Raw genomic sequence first — 23,771 nt, 5'->3', positions numbered from 1 at the left:
ATAACCTATCTTTCCTTACTTTGTCGATAATCAAAACAAGCTCTTTGATAACTTCCCTAGCTAATAAACAATCCTAAACAAGCTCTTAGGATTTAATTTACTAACAGCATTAAAAGAATTAGAAGATTACCAATTCTAGCCAACAAACTCAAAAGCATGGTTCATTTAAACTAGACTATATATCTTCATAACATAAGATTGAAAATCTAATTTATAATCAACTATGTTATTTGCTACTAGCTTTAGAACACTTAAACAATTACGGATTCAAAGTTCTAATTAGCAATATAATAACTTGACAATTGAACAATGGGCCCTTTGCAACAATTAATCAAGCAATAATTTAAACTCAGATAACAGGAGATATATAAATAATAAAGTTCAGAGAATAAAATTAAGCTAAATAAATCTCACTGGTCTTGTAGAATCAAACTTCAATAATCCTTGAATTGGAAAATTCGAACTCAGCAGTACATTGCAGAGAGTGTTTATAGTAAAATAAAGTGATTCTGAACAAAACTGACTATGCTATAGTGCAAAATTCATCCCTATTTATACTAGTTTAGGCTCCCTAATCAGCTCAAAATAGCCCTAATTTCCCTAACATCCACAAATAAAATCAATTTCTTTCAACCACATAGAACCTAGAAAATAAATAATCTTTATTTTCCTAATTTCTAAGAAACCACAAAAAATCAGTAGAACAAGCTCCAACCTCTAATTCATTTAATTTGTCCGTACAGCAGCAGACCACAATTTGAAGAAGCCACAGAAAGAGTCGACGGCAGTTTACGGACGGAGCGCGCAGTTCGTCTTCATCGCAGCAGCCTACGGAGTCGTCGTTTGTTGTCTACGTACGTAACTGAAGTTCACGGAGAAATCGTAGAATAAATCGTGCCGTTGAAGCTGCTCTCTGGTCTTATTTCTTGCGCACATAATTCACCTAAAAGAAAAGATGATTAGTTTATAGAATTTGGGCTTATTTTAGTGGGCCAATTAACTACTAAGCCTATTTAATTTTTCCATAAACTAATTAAGCTCAACACTTACTAATTTGTTGATTAAGCCTAATTATTCAACTAATATTATATTAGTACAAAATATAAAATAAAGTTTAAAATAAATATAATACTAAATAAATAAAACTAATTTATTATAAGAATTAATCTAAATTAAATATATAAATAGTGCTTATCAAAACTCCCCACACTAATCATTTGCTTGTCCTCAAGCACAAACATTATTCAAGAAAAATATAAACATGTAATAACTCATAACACTTCATGAACATCGGTCTCAAACACATTATAAATAGTTAGTTAGCAGTTTATTTGAAAATAGAGTGAACTAAGTAACCAAGCTCTCACGGGAATATCACTCATAACGCACAAGTGTTTGAAGGGTGTGTGTATTTCACTCAAATCAATACCTATAGAAATGCTCTGCCATAGGCTTGCATATCTTCTCATTCTCTACTACAAGATAACATGCATGATCAAATCATAAGGACTTTTTCATGGTTGTAATGGGACTAGGGTAAAGGGTAGGAATTATTTTGGAAAGTAGTTCAAAAAGCCTTAAAAACTTAGAGGAGCATGATTGAATGAACTAATAATTCAAAATAAAGACCAAGTGAACCAAATCTCTCTTGTTGTTTCGACACTTCAATCTCCAACCAAATAAACTATCACACCCCCCATAAGATAATAAACTATTTATACCTTATTCAACATGAAAAATAATAATAATAATAATAATAATAATAATAATAATAATTCTCTTTTTTTCATTCTGCCTTCCATATCCTTTTTTCCTTTTTTTTTTCTGCTTTTTCCATTTCGTATTTTGCATTTTTTTCTTTTTTTTTTTTGTTTTTTTTGTTTTTTGTTTTTTTTTGTAGAATCACAATTTCCATAGAATACTTCACCTTCTTAGTTTAGGAACAATCTCGATTTGAAATAATTACATCAACTCATTTCCCATTATCTACCATCTTTTCTTTTTGAAAATACCAACCAAAGTCTAATGACCAATTCATTATTCTCAGTCATAGATACTTTGTCAACATTTTTCCCACACTCAAATCTTTATGCAATTCCTCAATCAAGCTCCCCTAATCTTTTAGGCAAGGTTAAGGAAATCAATGTCAAGTATAAGGCTTATAATGTGGTTCCATAGCAAAAACAAACAGTTAAAAAGCCTCAAAGTGGCTGACTAAGGATAAATCAATCATGGTATGAATAGGCTATTTGGCTAGTGAGGCTAAAAATCAAAGATGGCCTTAATCATATTAAAAATCATGCATGCATCAAATTAGCTTTAAAGAGAATCAAGGCAAGTTCTAGAGATACAAATCTATGGAAGATATCACACAGGAACAAAATAATTGAACTGAAGTGTCAGTTAAAGGCTCAAAAATCTCACAGGTTCATGCTTGTTTAGTTTAGCCACCACCATATCAAACAAAATACTAAACTAAATAATCATAATATGCAAGACCAATTATTCAATTATGTCATGAATTTAGTAAAAATACTATATTTTTTGAAAAATTTATTATTAGTTAGAAGGGAAGAATTAAATCATGAATAATAGTCCCCTCCCCACACTTATTCTTAACATTGTCCCAAATGTTAAAATAGAATTAAAAATTAAGGCATGTAAATAATAAAGAATGTGTTTAAAAGAATGGAACAAACTCCCCTTGTCATAAGTAGCATGTCATTGGTTGGACATCATCTCTTTCAATCTTCATAAACTGGGCACTGCAGACTAATTTCTTCAACATTATATGCCTGAAAACCTTCATAAAATGGCTTTAAACGATGTCCATTAACTTTTAAATTTTTTCCGGTCTCTAAACTGTGTATTTCAACTATTGGAGTTTTGTAGGCCGTTCGATAAGCCCATAAAGCATCATCAAGTCATGTACTCCAATCTTTCATGTTCGGGTTAACAGTCTTCTCTAGTATGGACTTAATTTCTTTGTTTGAGATTTCTGCCTGTCCATTGCTTTGTGGATGGTAACCTGTAGAAACACGGTGAGTAACATCATATTTTTTCATCAATGCTTCCACCACTCTGTTGCAAAAATGAGTTCCACGATCGCTTATTATTGCTCTTGGCATCCCAAACCTAGTAAAAATATTAGATTTAACGAACTCAACAACAACTTTAGCACAATCAGTCCGGGTAGCCTTAGCTTCAACCCACTTTGACACATAATCCACAGCAAGAATAATGTAAACATTATTGTAAGAAGAAGGAAAAGGACCCATGAAATCAATACCCCAAACATCAAATATTTCACAAACAAGTATAGGAGTAAGTGGCATTTGATCCCTATAACCCAAATTTCCAGTTTTTTTGACATTGCGCACATGTTTTGCAAAACATATAACAATCACGGAATAAGGATGGCCAAAATAAACCACATTCTAACACTTTACGAGCAGTTCTTTTTGGACCAAAATGTCCTCCACATGCATATGAATGACAAAAATTCAAAATGGAAGGAATTTCTTCTTGAGATACACACCTTCGGATTATTTGATCAGAACAATGCTTCCACAAATAAGGGTCATCCCAAACATAGTATTTAGCATCACTCTTAATTTTATCTTTCTGAGATTTAGATAAATCAACTGGTAATGTTCTAGTAACTAAATAATTCACAATATCAGCATACCAGTGAATCATCTTTTGAACAGAAAAAAGATGTTCATCAGGAAAATCATCTTGCAATGGCGAAGGTTTTTCACTTGTAATTATCCTACTAAGATGATCAGCAACTAAATTTTCTGCACCCTTCTTATCTCGTATCTCCAGGTTAAACTCTTGTAATAAGAGCATCCACCGAATGAGTCTGGGCTTAGCTTCTTTCTTTGAAAGCAAGTACTTAAGAGCTGCATGGTCAGAATAAACAATCACTTTAGTACCAAGCAAATATGAACGGAATTTTTCTAAAGCAAATACAATAGCTAAAAGTTCGTTTTCTGTTGTGGTATAATTGCTTTGTGCACTATCAAGTGTTCTTGAAGCATAATAAATAACATGTGAAGCCCTTCCAACTTTTTGGCCTAGTACAGCGCCAACTGCATGATTGCTGGCATCACACATAAGTTCGAATGGAAGATCCCAATTCGGTGGCTGAATTATTGGTGCAGATGTTAACATATCTTTTAGCGTATCAAAAGAATCTTTGCATGCTTCATCGAACTCAAATGTCACATCCTTTTGCAACAATCGACACAATGGATTGCTAATTTTTGAAAACTCCTTCATAAATCTCCTATAGAAACCTGCATGACCAAGAAAAGAACGAATCTCCCGCACACTAGCAGGGTAAGGCAAAGATTTAATAACTTCTACCTTAGCTCTATCCACTTCAATCCCTTCAAAAGATACCACATGCCCCAAAATAATACCCTGATCAACCATGAAGTGACATTTTTCAAAATTTAAAATAAGGTTTTTTTTCAATACATCGTTCAAGCACTTTAGTGAGGTTAGCTAAACAGGCATCAAAAGAATCACCATAGACTGTAAAGTCATCCATGAATACCTCTATAAAAATCTCTACAAAATCTGAAAAGATACTAACCATACACCTTTGAAATGTAGTAGGAGCATTGCAAAGACCAAATGGCATCCACCGGAATGCAAAGGTGCCAAACGGGCAGGTGAAGGTCGTTTTTTCTTGGTCTCCAGGTGCAACTGGAATCTGATGAAAACCTGAAAAACCATCCAGGCAACAATAATGGGAATGACCTGCTAAACGTTCAAGCATTTGATCAATAAACGGGAGTGGGAAATGATCTTTTCTAGTTATTGCATTTAATTTTCTGTAATCTACACACATTCGCCACCCATTTTGAATACGAGTGGGAACCAACTCACCATTATCATTTTCAATCACTGTTATACCTGTTTTCTTTGGGACAACGTGCACAGGACTTACCCACTTGCTATCTGAGATTGGATAGATGATACCTGCATCAAGAAGTTTCAATATTTCTTTTTTAACCACTTCCATCATGGGTGGGTTCAATCGGCGTTGGGCCTGTTTAGAAGGCTTACACTCATCTTCTAACAATATCCGGTGCATACAAGTAGAAGGGCTCAATCCCTTAATGTCAGCTATAGTCCAACCTATCGCTTGCTTATATTCCCTAAGCACTCGGACCAATTTTTCTTCTTCCAATGTAGATAGTTTTTTGGAGATTAACACGGGAAGAGTCTCTTCATCCCCTAAGAATGCATACTTTAAATGATCTGGCAATGGTTTCAGTTCTATCTTTGGAGCTTGAACAACAGAAGGAAGGAGTTTTGTGTCAGATATAGGCAACTCAATATAATAAGCATTATACTTCATTGGCTTAAGTGACTCCAACTCATGTACAATATCTTGCAAATCAAAATTCAAAGAAAACTTATTCATGATCTTCTTCAACCCATCAGGGGTAAGGTTCAAGTTTAGTGCAACCTCTAAGGCATTATTATAAGTCAAATAAGAAATTTTCTGCACAAAAGGGTCAACAACATCTACTAGAGAAACAGACGATACATCATCAGGATATTTCATAGCATTATAAATGTTAAACTTAATGAGTTCACCATCAAATTCCATTGTGAGTGTACCATCATGCACATCAATTTTAGTTCTAGATGTTTTCAAAAATGGCCTTCCTAATAAAATTAATGAAGAATTAGTAGAATTATCTTCTTCCATATCTAACACATAAAAATCAGCAGGAAAAATCAACCCATCAATTTGCACTAAAACATCTTCTAAAACCCCCACAGGATAAACATTAGATCTATCAGCAAGTTGAACAATTCCACCAGTTTCTTTTAAGGAACCAATATTCAAAGATGAATAAATAGATAAAGGCATCACATTAATTGAAGCTCCTAGATCTAACATTGCTCTTTCAACATTAACATTTCCAATTTTGCAAGGGATAGTAAACATACCAGGATCTTTGCATTTAGGAGGCAACTTCTTTTGAAGAACAGCTGAAACATTTTCCCCCATGCTTACCATTTCATTGCCTTTCAACTTTCTTTTATTTGTACACAACTCTTTAAGAAATTTAGCATATCGAGGAATTTGTTTAATAGCATCAAGTAAAGGAATATTTACCTCAACCTTTCGAAATGTGTCAAGTATTTCTTTTTGTTCTTCATCTTTTTTTGATTTTGCCAATCTACTAGGAAAAGGGGGAGGAATTACCACAGCCTCCGGATGTTCTTTGACAAGCTTTTGATCATTTTGGGGTGGACGGACTTCTTTTTCTTTTTCTTCATCCCGGTTGTGTCTGCTTTTCACTTGAGTAGGTTCTTGCAGCTCTTTCCCACTTCTCAAGGTAACTGCACTTGCATTTTGCTTTGGATTTACAACAGTTTGTGAGGGTAATTTACCTTGAGACTCCAATCTACTCACGGTAGATGCTAGTTGGCTCACCTGACTTTCCAAATGTTGAATACTTGTTCTTGTTTCTTGCTGAAATTGTTGTGTGTTAGTAGCAAGTGATTTAACAATATCTTCCAGTGACATACCTGAATTAGAGGATGATTGTTGTGAAGATGAAGGTTGTTGAATTGGTTGTCTAGGTTGAAACTGTGGAAATTGTGGACGCGGCTTATAGCTGAAATTTGGATGATCCCTCCATCTGGGTTATATGTATTTGAGTAGGGATCATAATTTCTTTGTGGTTGGCCTGGGAATCCTCCAATTGCATTAGCTTGCTCACACGAATCGTATTGAAGTGTTGGGCACATTTCAGTTTGGTGTCCAGTAGCAGCACATATCCCACAAGCTTTTAGTTGCTGCATATTTCCTACAGCTAACTGTTGAACAAGAGTAGTTAAATGAGATAGTTTATTCTCAATAGAAGAAATGTTTACCTCGTTCACTCTTCTAGAAGACGTAACCTGTCTGCATCCAAATTGTTGTGAATTGGCAGCCATTATTGATATTAACTCTCTAGCTTCTTGGGGAGTTTTATTCACTATAGCACCTCCACTAGCTGCATCCATCATTTTTCTCTCCATGGGAAGCAATCCTTCATAAAAGTATTAATGAGGAGTTGTTCAAAAACTCCGTGTTGGGGGCAACTTGCACACAGTTGCTTGAAGCGTTCCCAGTACTCGTGGAGGGTCTCTACGTCTCTTTGCTTAATGCTACATATTTCTCTTCTAATATTGGCAGCTCGTGACGCTGGAAAAAACTTTTCAAGGAACAATCTTACCATTTCATTCCATGTGGTTATTGAGCCAGAAGGAAGGTAAAATAACCAATCCTTTGCTCTATCGACTAGTGAGAATGGGAAGGCACGCAGTTTGATTTGATCTTCCGTTACTCCTTGTGGTTTGAAGCTCGAACACACCACGTGGAACTCCTTTAGGTGCTTATGTGGATCTTCATTTTCAAGTACACGAAAAGTTGGAAGTAATTGAATCAAACCTGAATGTAATTCAAAACCAACCTCTAATGCAGGATGTTGAATACAAAGCAGTTGTTGATTAACATTTGGTGCAGAAAGCTCCCGCAACGTTCTTTGTTCTTCGGCCATCACTTGCTCTACTTCGGGATCGCAGCAAAAAGCAGTTGATTCGGTTGTTGTATTTGATTGAAGGGATGTTGATGAAAGGGCTTGATTTTTGCGCAGCTTAGTTTCCTTCCTCAACCTTTTAGCAGTCTTCTCGATTTCAGGATCGTATTGCAGTTGACCTGTACGAGAAGAACGTGACATAAAATTAAATCTATTTAACACCAATCCCCGGCAACGGCGCCAAAAATTTGATGGGTGTCGAAATCAACAAATAATAAATTACTTACTCTATAATTTGCAATAGTGATGAGTAAGGTCGTACCCACAGAGATTGGTCAGACTTATTTTTAATCAAAGAGTCAATGAAGAATGAGATGAGAATTGTAAATTAAATAGCAACAATAAAAAGGCAAACAATACAAAATATTAAATAATCAATATCAACTAGTATCCAACTCAAGGAATAATATCAATTCAATTCTAACAAGACAGATCATCGATTTCCAAGAAATAATTACTTAACGCTTTACCAAATTGGTTATGGTTATTAACAAGCTCTAATAACCTATCTTTCCTTACTTTGTCGATAATCAAAACAAGCTCTTTGATAACTTCCCTAGCTAATAAACAATCATAAACAAGCTCTTAGGATTTAATTTACTAACAGCATTAAAAGAATTAGAAAGATTACCAATTCTAGCCAACAAACTCAAAAGCATGGTTCATTTAAACTAGACTATATATCTTCATAACATAAGATTGAAAATCTAATTTATAATCAACTATGTTATTTGCTACTAGCTTTAGAACACTTAAACAATTACGGATTCAAAGTTCTAATTTGCAATATAATAACTTGACAATTGAACAATGGGCCATTTGCAACAATTAATCAAGCAATAATTTAAACTCAGATAACAGGAGATATATAAATAATAAAGTGCAGAGAATAAAATTAAGCTAAATAAATCTCACTGGTCTTGTAGAATCAAACTTCAATAATCCTTGAATTGGAAAATTCGAACTCAGCAGTACATTGCAGAGAGTGTTTACAGTAAAATAAAGTGATTCTGAACAAAACTGACTATGCTATAGTGCAAAATTCATCCCTATTTATACTAGTTCAGGCTCCCTAATCAGCTCAAAATAGCCCTAATTTCCCTAACATCCACAAATAAAATCAATTTCTTTCAACCACATAGAACCTAGAAAATAAATAATCTTTATTTTCCTAATTTCTAAGAAACTACAAAAAATTAGTAGAACAAGCTCCAACCTCTAATTCAATTAATTTGTCCGTATAGCAGCAGACCACAATTTGAAGAATCCACAGAAAGAGTCGACGGCAGTTTACGGACGGAGCGCGCAGTTTGTCTTCATCGCAGCAGCCTACGGAGTCATCGTTTGTTGTCTACGTACGTAACTGAAGTTCACGGAGAAATCGTAGAATAAGTCGTGCCGTTGAAGCTGCTCTCTGGTCTTATTTCTTGCGCACATAATTCACCTAAAAGAAAAGATGATTAGTTTATAGAATTTGGGCTTATTTTAGTGGGCCAATTAACTACTAAGCCTATTTAATTTTTCCATAAACTAATTAAGCTCAACACTTACTAATTTGTTGATTAAGCCTAATTATTCAACTAATATTATATTAGTACAAAATATAAAATAAAGTTTAAAATAAATATAATACTAAATAAATAAAACTAATTTATTATAAGAATTAATCTAAATTAAATATATAAATACTGCTTATCAGAATGTCGGTTGACATATGTGAGTATGCGGGATACTCGGGAAATAATCACCTATGTGAGAGAGAAATGAGGGTAGCTTCAAAGGAGAATTGATGGGCATAATTCTTCACAAACTCTTGCAGAACCAGGAATGGCGACCCACGACCAAAATGGGCACAGTCATGAGAACAAAGCATGGTTGGGAGGTTCCTGTGTGAGATATGTCATCGTCTACACAAACGTCAGTCGATTTAAAGACATCGCGTTCTACCGTACAGTCAGTAGAGTAAATGTATCTTCACGAGGGAAGGTTCAAAGGGTGTGACCCTACCTATCCTATGCAAGGATCGACCGTTGAACACAGTTGTTTCCGATTTTAAAACTACCCCGAAAATCAATTTTCATTCATGTGGGGGATTGTTGGAAAAATTAGCTTAAAATGACATATTAAGTGGCTATTTTGTGGTACAATTATCAATGGGGTCCACTTCAGATTTGGGTCGGGTCAAAGTGGATTCGGGTTCTTCGTAGTGAGACGAAAAGATTGATATATTGTACGCTCAAAACGGATAATGGGTGAATGAGATATTGATTCTCAAAGTAGACCCATTTGAGTTGGGAAATGAAAGGAAATAGTGGTATTTGTCCCACATTGGTTTGGAAAGAAGATTTTCCCCCCTTATGTACAAGAGCTCTTTTGATGCTTGTTGAATTGTATAACATAGAGGCTCTCTCGCGCGGGGGGAGGGGGCGGGGTGCAAATCAAAATCCAACTAGAAGAGATCGAAAATGCTTGATTCAAGCCCGAGCTCGCGTGCGCCGGCACCTGCAGGCACGAATGTCGTCCGGAAATTGGCTGTCCTTGCGGGCTAAGTTATGCCAAACTTCGGTATCATTTTCCAACTGATATATTCACTTGGTTCGCCCGAGTTCGACCGAAACCGAGAGCACCTACTCTCGTGCTACAGAGAGCACGAGAGGGTGTGGTGCACCGAGAGCACAACTCTCGTGCATCAGTGATCACGAGAGGTGCACTCTCGGGTTGCACCACAGCGCGCATGAGAGATGTACTCTCGTGTTGCCTGGTCCGTGTGCTCTCGTGTGAACCTGCACCCCAACGGTCTGAAACCCAAAAGTTCAGAAGATTAAACTCAACTGTTACTGGAATTAACACTGTTTTAATTCCTATTTTAAATCTGAGTTTAATCCTACTTAGTGGGTGGCCGTTACAGGTGTTACACAATTGGTTTTAATACCAATTTAATGGCCATGTTGAATGCTATCACTCTAACATCCCTATATAAAGAGAGGTAGAGCAGTAGCATTTTACACAGTAGAGAAACAAAGGAATTTCAGTAGCTTTATCCTCTCAAAACTCTGCTTCTACTCTCTTCTTTAGCCAATCTGTGTTACAGCTTTGCTTTGTTTGCCGGGTTCTTTGTTTAGGTGCTTAAACAAATATTCGTAGCACGTTTTATCCTGGGAAACCTAGGCTACAACGCTCCTAGCACTTGTGGGAGGTAGCAAATAAGGTTTTAAGGAAAAGAACTTTGTGTTCGAACTCGTGCTAACCTTTACCCAGTTTTTCACATCTTTTCCTTCCCAGTTTTTCTGTTTCCCATACAATAATAATTTTTCTGTAAAACTATTATTTTGAGATTTTTCAACCATATTACCCAACAAAAAGCCCCGACATTTGCTACCCTCACCAGCATATTGTTGCACACGGCATTCGAAAATGAGAAATTTCTTTTGTGGCTAACATACAAAGGAATAACGTCTTTAGGGAAGACATCATACTATAATAATGTCTTTGAGGAAGACAACATTATTTTAAACTGGAAAAAAAAATTAGAATACGAGCGGTATATAATTAGAATACAAAGGTATATACAATTAGAATAGGAACGTAGGAACCGGATCAGGTGAGGACCTAATCTTAGGTGAGGACGTGAGGACTAATCTTGTGCGTTTGTTTTTTATTTGAATGGCCCAGATTTGAGTTCTTGAGATGACATGGATTGATTTTTTTTGTTAAAGTGGGTAGTAGAGTCTTTTTCTATTTTTTTAAGTGTGAACGCATGTGTAATCCTTGGCCAAATTGGTTTCCTATTTTCTTGGATCATCACCGTTGCAATTTGGAGCCGCGATTTCTTCATCATTGATTGAGTGTTCGCCCATGCAAACTAATGAGTATTTTTTATTTTTTTCGCTCGTTCTTTTGAGTATAATATTGTATATATTTGGATTGTCGTGTATATGTATAAATGCCTGGGTAGTATGATTGTGCATTCGTGTGTGCTGATTGTGCAACCTAGTGTTGTAAGTTGTGCACTACAGGCTAGAGAGTTGTGCATTATAGCACATATTTCAGTGCATCGTAGGGGACATTGGGATGTCCACTATGATTTTTTGGCGGGGTTTGAATGCACAACAATAATGTTATCGATGCACAACACTCAGTATAGAATGCACAATATTTTGTATAGGAATGCACATCTTTTAATAAGACCGATTTACCCGAAATTTATATATTTTAATAGTTTAAAGGGATTTTTTTTCTTAATCCGTGTGATTTGTTCCTTTTAATCTCAGACATACATCATTCTGATTTAATGGTCTAGATTAGTCCTCACGTCCTCACCTAAGATTAGGTCCTCACCGGATCCGGACCCTAGGAACGTATATATAATTGTACAAGAAATTAAAATCAAGACCGATTTTGTAGTAATAATTAAGTAATTATTAGTAATAATTAAGTAATTATTAGTAATAATTTTTAGTGATGTTTGACTAAATAAGTAAAAATGAAAGAGTTAATACCCAAAATCGTCCTCGACTATAGTAGTTTTTCTCAATTTCGTCCTAAACGACTTTGGTAACCTAATATCGTCTCAGACGTTTGTGTTTCGCTCAATTTAGTCCTCCATTTGTTATTCCGTCAAATTGGTGTTAAATAAAGGGACAATTCAGTAATGTCAATATTGATCTCTCTTTACTTTCAACTTGTGAAGTGCGAAATTCCTCTTTCTTGTACGAATTACACCCAGAATTACTCCCGGACCTGCAAATCAAATTTTATATTCGTAGTTTTAGGAGTAATTCTGGGAGTAATTCGTAAAAAAAAAAAAAAAGGATTTCGCAGTTCACATGTCTATGAGTAAAGAGATACCAATATTAAAATTACTGAATTGTCTATTTATTTAACACCAAATGGACAGAATAACAAATGAAGGACTAAATTGAGCAAAAACACAAAAGTCTGGGACTAAATTGAGCGAAACACAAAAGTCTGGGACGATATTAGGTCACCAAAGTCGTTTAGGACGAAATTGAGAAAAACCACTATAGTCGAAGACGATTTTGGGTATTAACTCAAAAATGAAACATAATTATAAAAAAGATGAAATACAAAAGCTGTTAATAATATTATTATTATCATATATTTAAATCGTTAAGTTCACCATACACATTATCATGAATGAAACTTATAAAAATAATATTTGATCGAAAGAAAAGTTAACATTGAAACCATCTGCATTTCCATTGAAGTTATGTGTATAAGGAGTGGAGTTAGTTAATATCACTACGATTGGTTAACTAACGTCGGGCACTGGTGTGAAACATGAGTTTGAGGCCAGCATTATGCCCTGGAAACATGTTCACCATCAATGGTGAACACAGATCCAAACGGTGCCGTTTTTACGAGAAAAAAAAATTCGCTAATGTGGTGTTAACGGCGCGCGTTTGGTCAAATTATGAATTTTCTGTTATGAGATTATGAATGTACTGTAAATTCATAATCTCATAACAGAAAATTCATAATCTCATAATAGAAAATTCATAATCTCATAAAAGAAAATTCATAATTTCATAACTGCATATTCATAAATCCACGCAATTATGAATGTGCAGGCATGGATTTATGAATGTGCATGAAATTATGAATTTTCTTTTTATGAGATTATGTTGAAGAAGCTTGTGCGAAGAGGAAGTGAAACCACAAAATGTGAAAATGAAGAAGAAAAGTCGTGCGGTTAATTAAGGAAAAAAAAAAAGATAACGGTGCACGGTTCCATGGCATAACTATCCTACTTACATCGTCGCGTGGATCTTGTATTTCCATAGTCCATTTCCATTGGGTAGCGACGAGTTTGTCTTTGTCCAGGACGCGAATCTCACCTAGCAGAATATGGTGGAAGTATAATGTGCTCACTCCTCCATTCAATTTCAGAGTTTGGTGGATAAAATTAATTACCTGCATAACTCATTATGTAGTTCTCTAATGAGAAAACGTTCGGCACGAATGAGTCATACGTAACTCTTTGAAACTGACATGCAGCAATGATATGTGCACATGGTAAACTGTTGACCTTCCAGTGTCCACAGTCGCAGGAAGGATCTGCCAAACAAACTCTAAAAAACCGTTTGGGACGTTGCGTGACATGTCGGGTTTCCAGAGCAACCCCGTACAATCACATTGAGTCATTATATCTTTCAATGGTGGCATTGTACACTTGTTGCTCTAGTGTTGTCAAGTGCTTAGTAATTTTTGTAGGCCAACGCAACCCTCTCTCCTGCATCCTCTACCCCGCTGTTCGCCTGTAAGCAAACATTAGCCTTACTTTGTGAGAAGTGAGCCTTGCAAGTGCAGCAACCGGCAGTATACGACATCCCTTCAACGAATTGTTGAACGATTCTGATCAATTGGTTGTCACTATGCTATACCGATGACCACCATTGTGCGACAATGCCCACTTCTTGACCTCGATTGCTTCAAGGTAATTGTATGTTGCTGGCCAATCCGCTCTGATTCTATCCATTTTGCTCCGAAACTCCCGATGTGTTACTGCAGTACTAGCTTCCTAAATCAGATGTCTCAAATTCGAAATAATACTTTTACTACAATTTGATAAATATCATAAATTAATTATTGCAATATCATTTATGATTACAATGAGAATAATTAAAGAAAAAATAAATAATTGAAATATATGAACCAATGATTTCAAAATGAAATTAATCTATCTATAATATTAATAAAAGTAAAATTCTCTTTTACACCATTCTAGCCCAAATTAATATGAATATTAATTAATTAGTAAAAAATTAATAAAGATTAATTGGTAACAAAATTTTATATGAAACTTAACTAATATATAGTGAATTGTTACCACATATTAAAGTCAATATGTACAAAAAAATAGAAAATGGTTATCAAATTATGAGAATAATTAAATTATTATTATTGTGAAAATAATGGACACAAATTCTGCGTAATAAAAGAGAAAATTCGTTTGAAATTTTGTGTAATTTTATAAAGAAATAATAATTTATTAATTATTATTTACACCAATTTATACTATTAATAAAAGTAAAATCCTACTCTTCCACATTCCCGCCCAAATTAATATGAATATTAATTAATTGGTAAAAAAAAATAATAAAGCTTAATTGGTAACAAAGTTTTATATGAATATTAACTAATATCTAATGAATTTCTATCACAAATTAAAGTTAATATGTACTTAAAAATAGAAAATGGTTATCAAATTCTAAAAATAATTAAACCATTATAATTGTGAGAATAACAGAAACAAATTCTTTGTAATAAATGAGAAAATCCATTTGAAATTCAATGTAATTTTATAAGGAAATAATAATTTATTAATTATTATTTACACCAATCTATATCTATACTATTAATAAAAGTAAAAATCTTTAATTAAAATGTTTTCACCCTTTTGATACGAGATTTCCGTTCAAGTTCTAACAAAAACAATTCACGTTGATGCTCGCATATGCCATGACTATCAACAAAAGTCATGGTCAAACACTAACTCACGTTGAGTTATTACTGAAAGAAAATCAATCTTTAATCACGGTTAATTGTACATGGCTTTTTTCCCGAGTCACCAATCCTGACGGTCTGATGGTTTTAACTCTAGACAGGGATGGATAAAATTCTGTTACTACTATCAATGTCCCTCTACAAAGATATTCAATAATGTGTAATTCAAGCCAATGATATTATGTTTTTTTTTTTATATATACAAAGATGACAAAATTGCTATATATCTACATAGAGAATATATCTTCCATATAAATAATTTCTATAACTAAATTGCTAGACAACGAGCTAAGTAGCCCAATTAATACAAATCCTAAACGCTGATATATAAAATATCTAAAGTTGCAGCACCGAATGCGTATATCTACACGTTAGCTATTAATTGAGTAATTATTTGCTCAAATTCAAGCAATGACAACATCAGAAAACATAATCGGTGCAACTCAATTCTTCAATTATATTATATAATATTCAATGTTATTATAATATATACAATTGTATATCGATCTAAATATTTTTAAAATATTATAACAAATTCATCTCGTGCAACGCATGGGCGAAAATACTATCTAGTAAAAGTAATAGTAATTTGTAAATAAAAATATTATAAATTAAAAAATTTAAATTACCATATTATAAGTATATACTTCATTATAATAATTTTTTTTTAGCATTATTGACTCTAACACAAAAAGTCAACACTGGCTCGATCTCATGACCTCCCATATAGAAGAGTCATTACATGCATACCATCTAAGCACAATGTGCTTGGCAATATTATAACAATATTTAAAGTTAATACCCAAAATGATCATCCGATTATTAGCTAATAATACTCAATTTTGTCCCAAGTATTAAGTATTTAAGCCTACTTAATTTAATCCTAACTTTTTTAAACTGGGGGCAAAAAGTCATCCGATTTTGTGTTTGCTGACTGTGGGGCTGCGGCTTCGGTTCTCCGCTGTGTTGCTGCTGGTATGACACCGCCATGGGCATTGCGGTCACCAACTACTTCTGCCGATGGGGCTGCGGTGAGGAAAACGTTTTTCGGCTCCACAATCTCAGAATCCTCAGGCTCTCTAGTAACAGCTTCAGTGGTTCATTACCAGAGAGCATAGGTAAGCTAACCAAACTCGAAGAACTCGATCTGTTCGAGAACAGCTTTTCCAGGTTTCTTCCACACACACATAAACTAGAAAACAAAAGAATAAAAGATGATACTGCACAGAGGAATCCTTGAGAACCAACCAAAGGCAGAATACTAACCAGATACATCCTACTATTAAAAGCCTACCTCAAGCAGAAAATTTTAATAGATCCACTGTTTCTAGAGTAATTCATTTCATCCACTTTTTGTAGAGTAATTCCTAGCTTTTCTTTGAATAGATTAGCAAATTTGAATGGGTCTCCACCTGTTGCCTTACTTATGCAGCTTAACTACAAAGCCTTTGCCTCAAACCAATGACCTAAATTTGATACCATGTACTTGTTAAGATCAAGCGCTTATATATCACCGCGCCAAAAGCTATAGCTCACAACAAAGGCACAACTTTATACTGCTACCACATTTCGAGAGGTAGTGTGCTAGATTTAACCCTTCACCGACTTTCATCCAACAATTGATATCTTAACTACCAATTGTTGAACTTGACCTTTTAACGGACTCCACCCAACACATATAAAAATATCATTCCTATAATGATCGTGGTGTTGTGCGATAACAATAATACATACCGATGAATTCTTGTTTAATTTTCAATGAATCCTTGTGCAATAGAACACTGTGACACACTAATTGACGCATTGAAAAGATGCCGAGACTATTACAATACTGCAATCAATTTGACAAATCTAGAAAATGAAGAAATTTCAAACTAGCCGTCGTTGATGCATTTATTGATCCTGTATGTAAAATACTTATTGTGCATTCATTAAATATATTAGAACTAATATAAATTTACATTTAATTTCATCTTCGAGGCTCAACTTGCTTAGATTAAAGGCAAAATCAGTATCAATCTTGACAACAAAAACATTTAGTATATAGGATGTAGTCACTGTTTAACAAATGTTTATGTAGTGACAAACAATTTAACTCCAAGGTTAGTATCAATTCAATAAAAAAACAATTTAAACAAAAAAAAAAAAAAAGCGCACACACAAAATCAAATATTACTATACCCTCATTCATACTAATTTCAAAAATATGAACTTAAAAATGAATAGGCGCAAAATGGGTGTGGAAATTATTGATGAAACTGGACACGTTGCAGCATTAGTATTCGGACTACCTGCACAGTTGTTGTTACTATCAAGTAAATAAGTTATAAAAATAGAACAAGAGGTACTACTCATGAACAGGCCCGGCCCTGGGCAAGTGCAGGCTGGGCCCTTGCCCAGGGCCCACACTTGGAAGGGGCCCACCACCCTAGCTATCCAATTACCTTTTATATATACTGTAGATGTTTCTATAATAATTTATTATAATTTGTGTTATTGAATTGAAAGCTAGCTGAGTTGGTATAGTTCTTGGTTTCTATGTGTCAAGTCAAATGGTTTGAACTTGTTTATGTCTAATTTTGCATTAAGATTTCCTTCCTTATTCTTTAGTAGATAAATTTTGGAATATTATTGATATTATTATATTATATAGTATTAAAATTCAATTTGGGACATTATTACTCCGTATTATATATATAGTATTAAAATTATAACTTATGAAATTTTTGAAATACTCATAATTTTTTATATGATAATATTTGTCAGCCCAAAGAATATAAGCCCCCACCACCGAGCCACATTAGATGATAACTTATGAAATTTATTTATATTTTAAATTTGTATTTTATTTAATTTAATTTGTAACTTTGCGATTTTTTGTTTTACCTTTCTATAAGAGTGAATTCCATTTTTGGTCCTACTGTTATAGGGGCGTTTCCAATTTCAGTCCACTTTAATTTTTTTTGCCACTTTACAACCACTGTTATTGAATGTGTTCCACTTTTAGTCCACCGTTAATATTTTGATCAAGAGGCCGTATAATCAAAGGGTATTTTGGTCTTTTTATGTTTGTCTCTTCTCTTTTAATCCAGGCGCTTCGTCCTCCTCCTCCGATATTCGAAGATGGCTCTTCGAAAAACGAGAATGGGAAGCCAAAGCTACATTGTTTCGTTCGTTCCAACATGGGCCAACGAGGTTTCTTAGGTTTTAGGTTTAATGTTCTCATTTCTTTAGTCAAACATAGTCTTGGATGAGAAGAAAGGTCAAAATAACCCTAGATTACACGGCCTCTTGATGAAAATACTTACGGTGGGACTAAAAGTGGAACACATTCAATAATAGTGGTTATAAAGTGGCAAAAAAAATTAAGATGCACTAAAATTGGAAATGCCCCTATAACAGTAGGACCAAAAATGGAATTCACTCTTTCTATAATTATAGTGAGATTTGTGATTAATATCAAATTTTGAATCAATTTCTATTCGATTAATTTACTACTTATATTTAAAATATGTGTTATTTTGTGAACTTTATAATGAGTTATTTATATTTCTAATTCGTATTTTTCAAATTTAATTTGTAACTTTGTAATATTTTATTTCCTTTCTATAATTATATATATATATATTGAGATTTATAATATAGATTGATTTATGATTAATATCAAAATTTGAATTTATTTTCATTCGAGTAATTTACTACTTATATTTAAGAAATGTGTTATTTTGTGAACTTTATAATGAGTTATTTATATGTAACATATTTTGTGATTTAGTTATGAAAAATATTTTAAAAGATAATTTAGTTTTTTTTTTTATGAATTATCTAGTCAATGTCCTTTCAAAAAAAAAATAAAAAAAAATCTAGTCAATGTGGTTTAGAAGTCTTATTGTGCGTCATCGTATTCATATTAATAAAGAAAAATATGAAATTAATTTAACTAAAAGAAAAAAGTATTTATAAATTTGATATCAATAAAGAAGATGTGTGATTTATTATGTCTTTTTTATTCGAACTATTTTATCCAATTAATTATATTTCATATTTTATTATGAATATTATTTATCTTTTATCACGTACGTTTAGGGTATTTTGATTTATTGCTCCCAATAACTAAGATTTATTCTCTATAAACTCATTTGGTTTTAAATTATTTATTCGTTTTTATAAAGTATAATTCTTTATTTATGAAAGCAATGCAATTATTGATTATTTTGGATTTAAGAATGCATATAGAATTGTCTTCATGTGTATGTATAATTGTTAAAAACTTGTGAATTATTTGACATTAGCATTTTTCCTTTATTTAATTTAAATTTTAGTTATAAAAAATATATATTAATTTAATAAGGGCCCATTATTTTTTATACGCCCTGGGCCTATAAAACGATAGGACCGGGCCTGCTCATGAACCTTCTACAAATATAATAAATATTAGTATTTATTCAATACTTCCACATAAAACGTGTATGAAAAAAAACTACCACTACAAAATATCAACTTGCGCTTGCAAGATCAAGTGTTCATAGTACAACTAAGTTCTCATTGCATGACGCTACTAATCTATATATGCTACCACCAATAACTCAATTGCAAATAATACACTACCAAAAAAAAAAAAAAAAGACAAATAGTGAAGATGGAGACGATGACAATACTACCCAAAAGATAATTAAGAAGACCTAGAGAAATTCAAAATCAAAAGTAGTATTTATTTAGACTATCGTTTTTAGACTAAGTATTTAGATTATCTATTTTACAAAGTTTCCAACATTTATTTTAATGACAATTATAATGAATTTCCTATATTATCTTGCATTCATATAGTTTGAATTGCCTATGTATGAACTTCTCTTAAATAATTAATCTTGTATTGATATGCTTTGAAATATTTATTTAAATATAAACATTGGGCATTAGCCTATTCACACAATGCGCATGTATGTGATTGAGCAATAGTAATCACAAGAGTGTAGAGTGTTTGGAAGCTAGTTCAAAGAAATAGATGTGATTAATCTAAAAACATAATAAGTCTCAATCAAGGTTATACCCTTGATTTATGTCCCTCTTTTTATATGCTAATAGATGTATACATTTTACTTTAAATATTGTACACTTCAATGTTAATAGACAAAACTACCCTTACACTGTTATAACACCGTTACTTTTTTAATTCGTTAACATTTATAACTACATCATTATTACCATGCACCTATATCTATCATATATTTTTCCTATTCTTTAATTATCATTTTATTAAAATCATTATATAATTAATTTAATGGATTTTTTTGACAAAATTAATTTAATGGTGGATTATATTTCAATTAAATTTCTATGAATTGTAAATCATATATGTGTCTGTACAAAATACATATATTATTTGTGTATATATAATTCGATTATAATTTTTAATTATTTGTATTTATCAATGTTTTAATATTGGGCATGAATTTTCGCGCATCGCGCGTACAAAATGCTAGTTAATGTGATAAAAGCAAAATAAATGAAATAACAATTAGCAACAATTAACAATCAATAATAAAACTAAGGTTTGGACTAGGCCATTTAAGTATAAGGTATAGTGTATCATTGGTTAGAGGTCATGTAATGCATTGACAATGGAACAAGGGAGATGCTACTAGGTGCCAACACCGCTCCCGTTGCCGTTGGACTCTCAATTAGCTTCAAGCCCCACTCTCATGGTAACTCAAAGCCATTTAATCGTTTTATCAAACGTGTGGTGTCCACATCTCCTTTCTTCCCCCCTTTTCTTAGCGGTGAGTTGGATTAGTGAGAGATATGACTATGGTATTGCTTTATTCTCATAGTGACAACACCTTATCCATGTACCTCTTTTATAATTTGGCCACAATCAATCAATCATACAAGAGTCAATACAAACCACCAAACTCACAACTAGAGTCATCATCAAGTCATTGCACTAGCTCATAATTCAATTCAATAACATTGCATCAATCACAAAAGATGACTTAATCCAATCTCTAATTGAATCTAACTAAACCTAGATTGAAATTGAAGACATTTGCAATAACAATTGGAAGCACACCCTAATACATAGGATAATTTTATGGTAATAAAAACAACAACAAACGACAGACATAAACGTAACATAATTCTTAGAAAAATTTAAGCAATGGGGTAAGAAGCGCTGGTGTTAATGCCACAAACTCCCTCAGCATTGATCCCTCTGGCCATCTTCATATAACCATTCTTACCCCAATCGGTCCCCCATGAATTTTTCACCAACCAATAGTCCATTCCCTTATGGCTCGTCCCGTACCCAATGATCGTCACAGCATGATAGTGTCCGGACCCGCAATCACCGGTGTTGTCGTAGCCGGTGAAAATTCCGTTTGTTCTCGAGTAGCCATGGAACAATGTTCCGTCAAGGGTGATTCCCGCTGAGATAGGCTGGTTTGCGACGGCCGCAAGGAGAGCTGATTCGCTGGCTTCCACCTTTTGATAGCCTGCAATGGTGGCAGCTGGGTTGCCAAGGGTTTGCGTGTTGCAACTTGCCTCGACACCCTCGTACGGGTAGTCGGACTCCGCCATGAGGCCGCCGCTGCCCTTTATGAATTGGAAGGCCTCCGTTCTGTTTCCGCCGCCGCAGCCGCTACTGTTAGGGTCGCAGTCGACGAGTTGTTGTTCGGATAAGGAAATTAATTGGCCTGTTTTTATTTTGGTTATTCCTTCTACAGCCGCCACCGCAGCAAATGCCCAGCAACAACCTAATCCGAGCATCCATAGGAGTTTGCACAATTTTTAAGAATGTCATGTAGGAGAGACAAAAATAGGAGAGAAAGTGAAAAGAAAAAAAAAATATTCTGACAATTAAAAAAAAAAAAAAAAACAGCATATAAAAGGGTTAGTTTCAGTCAGGCGGCCACTCTGACGCGTCCTCAGCAGGCGCGAAGTTGCGCCTAAACCCGCTATTTCGCGCTAGCGCGCTGTTTTTTTTTTTTTTTTTTTTTTTTTCTTCCTAGAAAAATTCTTGTTTTGCGGGAAGTAAAATTGGCCAAAAATCATAGTTTCCATCAGCCAAAAACTTGCTACTATTTCAAAAACCATGTAAAATGCACTGGTAAGACAATAACCAAAATACTTGTGGTCCACACTTGAGCAATTGAAAATGACATTTTATTAAAACCAAAATTAAATAAAGTTATGCAATAATTGTTAATAGTTCCGTACCACAGTGTCCTTGGTCTTTGATACCAGTCACAGCACCATGCTCTCTCCAGTCCAAAGAGTATGGAATTTGAGCCAAACTCTCATTCGTAAAGGAAGCAGGTTTTGAAGTCTTAGGGACTGGTGATGACTTGTCTTCATTAAGCATGGTGGCTCGGAACTCCTCTATAGTTAGATCCGTAAACTTGTTGGTGCCAAGTTTGTAAGAAAGGTTACCAGTCTTGTTGAAAGACTCGATAAACTTTAGGTTTTCTTTGAAGATTTGGAACCGTTTTGCTTTCTCGACATCATCTTTATATGAACGCCCATGGCGAGTCATCCACTTCTCATGGCGCAAGAGCAAGGAAGTTTCTTCGAGGGTACGGGCGGTGGCTTGAGATGCCAATGCCAACAACCCCAACAAGGAAAGGGCTGCAAGAACAACTAATCTGAAATGAAAGTTGAGCGCCATAGGAGATAGCTAGTATATGTGATGGAATGATTTATGTGTTTTGATTAATGAGGATGGATGTGCAGGCTCTCAATGTGTTAGTATTTATAGGCGAACATCCTTAAATTTCCTTGTCAAATTTCCTTCGCTATCTCCTTACCATATCCAACTTAAAACTAGTAGCTTATTTGACCACTATTAATTGTTTGATTTAGTTAAAATATCAATATAAATGTTTGGTTAATTAGCTTTTTGCAACTCCGAAAATTCAAAAAGCTACTCCAAGGAACTTTTTCAATTAGCTTTATGAGAAAAGAAATTATACCAAATAGCTATCAGCTAACAGCTAATTTACCAAATATTTTTCTACAATCCGCTAATGTTATCAACTATTTATACCCTTTAATTAACACAATCAACTAACAGCTAACAACTATCAGCTAACAACTATCAGCTAACAAGCATTTTACCAAACATGGCCTTAAACATATTATTCCATGGTAAATCACAGCGCCACGTATCGAATCGAGCAGGACTAAACTCGACCAATCTAGCTGACACCCACAGCTACTCATGAGAAAAATTGTAAAACTTATGAAGAAAAATGTAATTAACATATGAAAAATTTGACAAGTCTCACGTATTGATCTTATAAGAGATTTTACATATTAACATTAATTATAGATATTATAATTAAGTAGGCAAAAAGTTAATTTTCGTACCAAAGATGTTTTTTAGGCCGCACGTGGTCTTATCTAGTTATTCAAGTATTTACAGCACGTTTGGTTCACTGAATGAATTTTTGGGTAATAGGAATGTTATTCCATAATGAATGGAATAGACAAGGAATAGAATAGGAATTGTATTCTATTGTTTGGTTCGCGGAAGGTATAGACTTTAGGAATTATATTACAGTGTTTGGTTGGTTTAAGAAATAGAAATGAAATATCTTTTAAAAGACATAAATACCCTTATAAAAATATGTG

General features: G+C 33.8%; 1 protein-coding gene and 1 long non-coding RNA gene across 2 annotated transcripts; one reads left to right on the top strand and one right to left on the bottom strand.

Moving 5' to 3' along the window:
- Positions 1 to 397: 397 nt before the first annotated feature.
- LOC109153902 lies at positions 398 to 23,738 on the top strand. The gene is made up of 3 exons (XR_002049632.1): positions 398 to 493; positions 19,127 to 19,130; positions 23,724 to 23,738. It is a non-coding gene; the product is annotated as an uncharacterized LOC109153902 (long non-coding RNA).
- Positions 21,263 to 22,821, bottom strand: LOC109153901 (ervatamin-B-like). Its single transcript, XM_019301797.1, has 2 exons — positions 22,359 to 22,821; positions 21,263 to 21,895 (listed from the first exon to the last, which is right to left on the bottom strand). Exons 1-2 carry the CDS (start codon positions 22,804 to 22,806, stop codon positions 21,294 to 21,296), a joined length of 1,050 nt encoding a protein of 349 aa, XP_019157342.1. The 5' UTR covers positions 22,807 to 22,821; the 3' UTR covers positions 21,263 to 21,293.
- Positions 23,739 to 23,771: the final 33 nt, after the last annotated feature.

Source organism: Ipomoea nil, unplaced genomic scaffold (genome assembly GCF_001879475.1).
Source record: "Ipomoea nil cultivar Tokyo-kokei standard unplaced genomic scaffold, Asagao_1.1 scaffold2565, whole genome shotgun sequence".
Taxonomy (NCBI): Eukaryota; Viridiplantae; Streptophyta; class Magnoliopsida; order Solanales; family Convolvulaceae; genus Ipomoea; species Ipomoea nil.
Note: the sequence above shows the minus strand (reverse complement) of the source record. Positions and strands in the feature narration are given on the sequence as shown.

What these genes read in the sequence shown, in the direction of transcription:
- LOC109153901 (XM_019301797.1), bottom strand. Translation starts at nt 22,806, where the DNA reads ATGGCGCTCAACTTTCATTTCAGATTAGTTGTTCTTGCAGCCCTTTCC. An exon ending in CAAAGACCAAGGACACTGTG is followed by an intron (nt 21,896 to 22,358) that starts GTACGGAACTAT and finishes TGCTCGGATTAG; the next exon opens with GTTGTTGCTGGGCATTTGCT.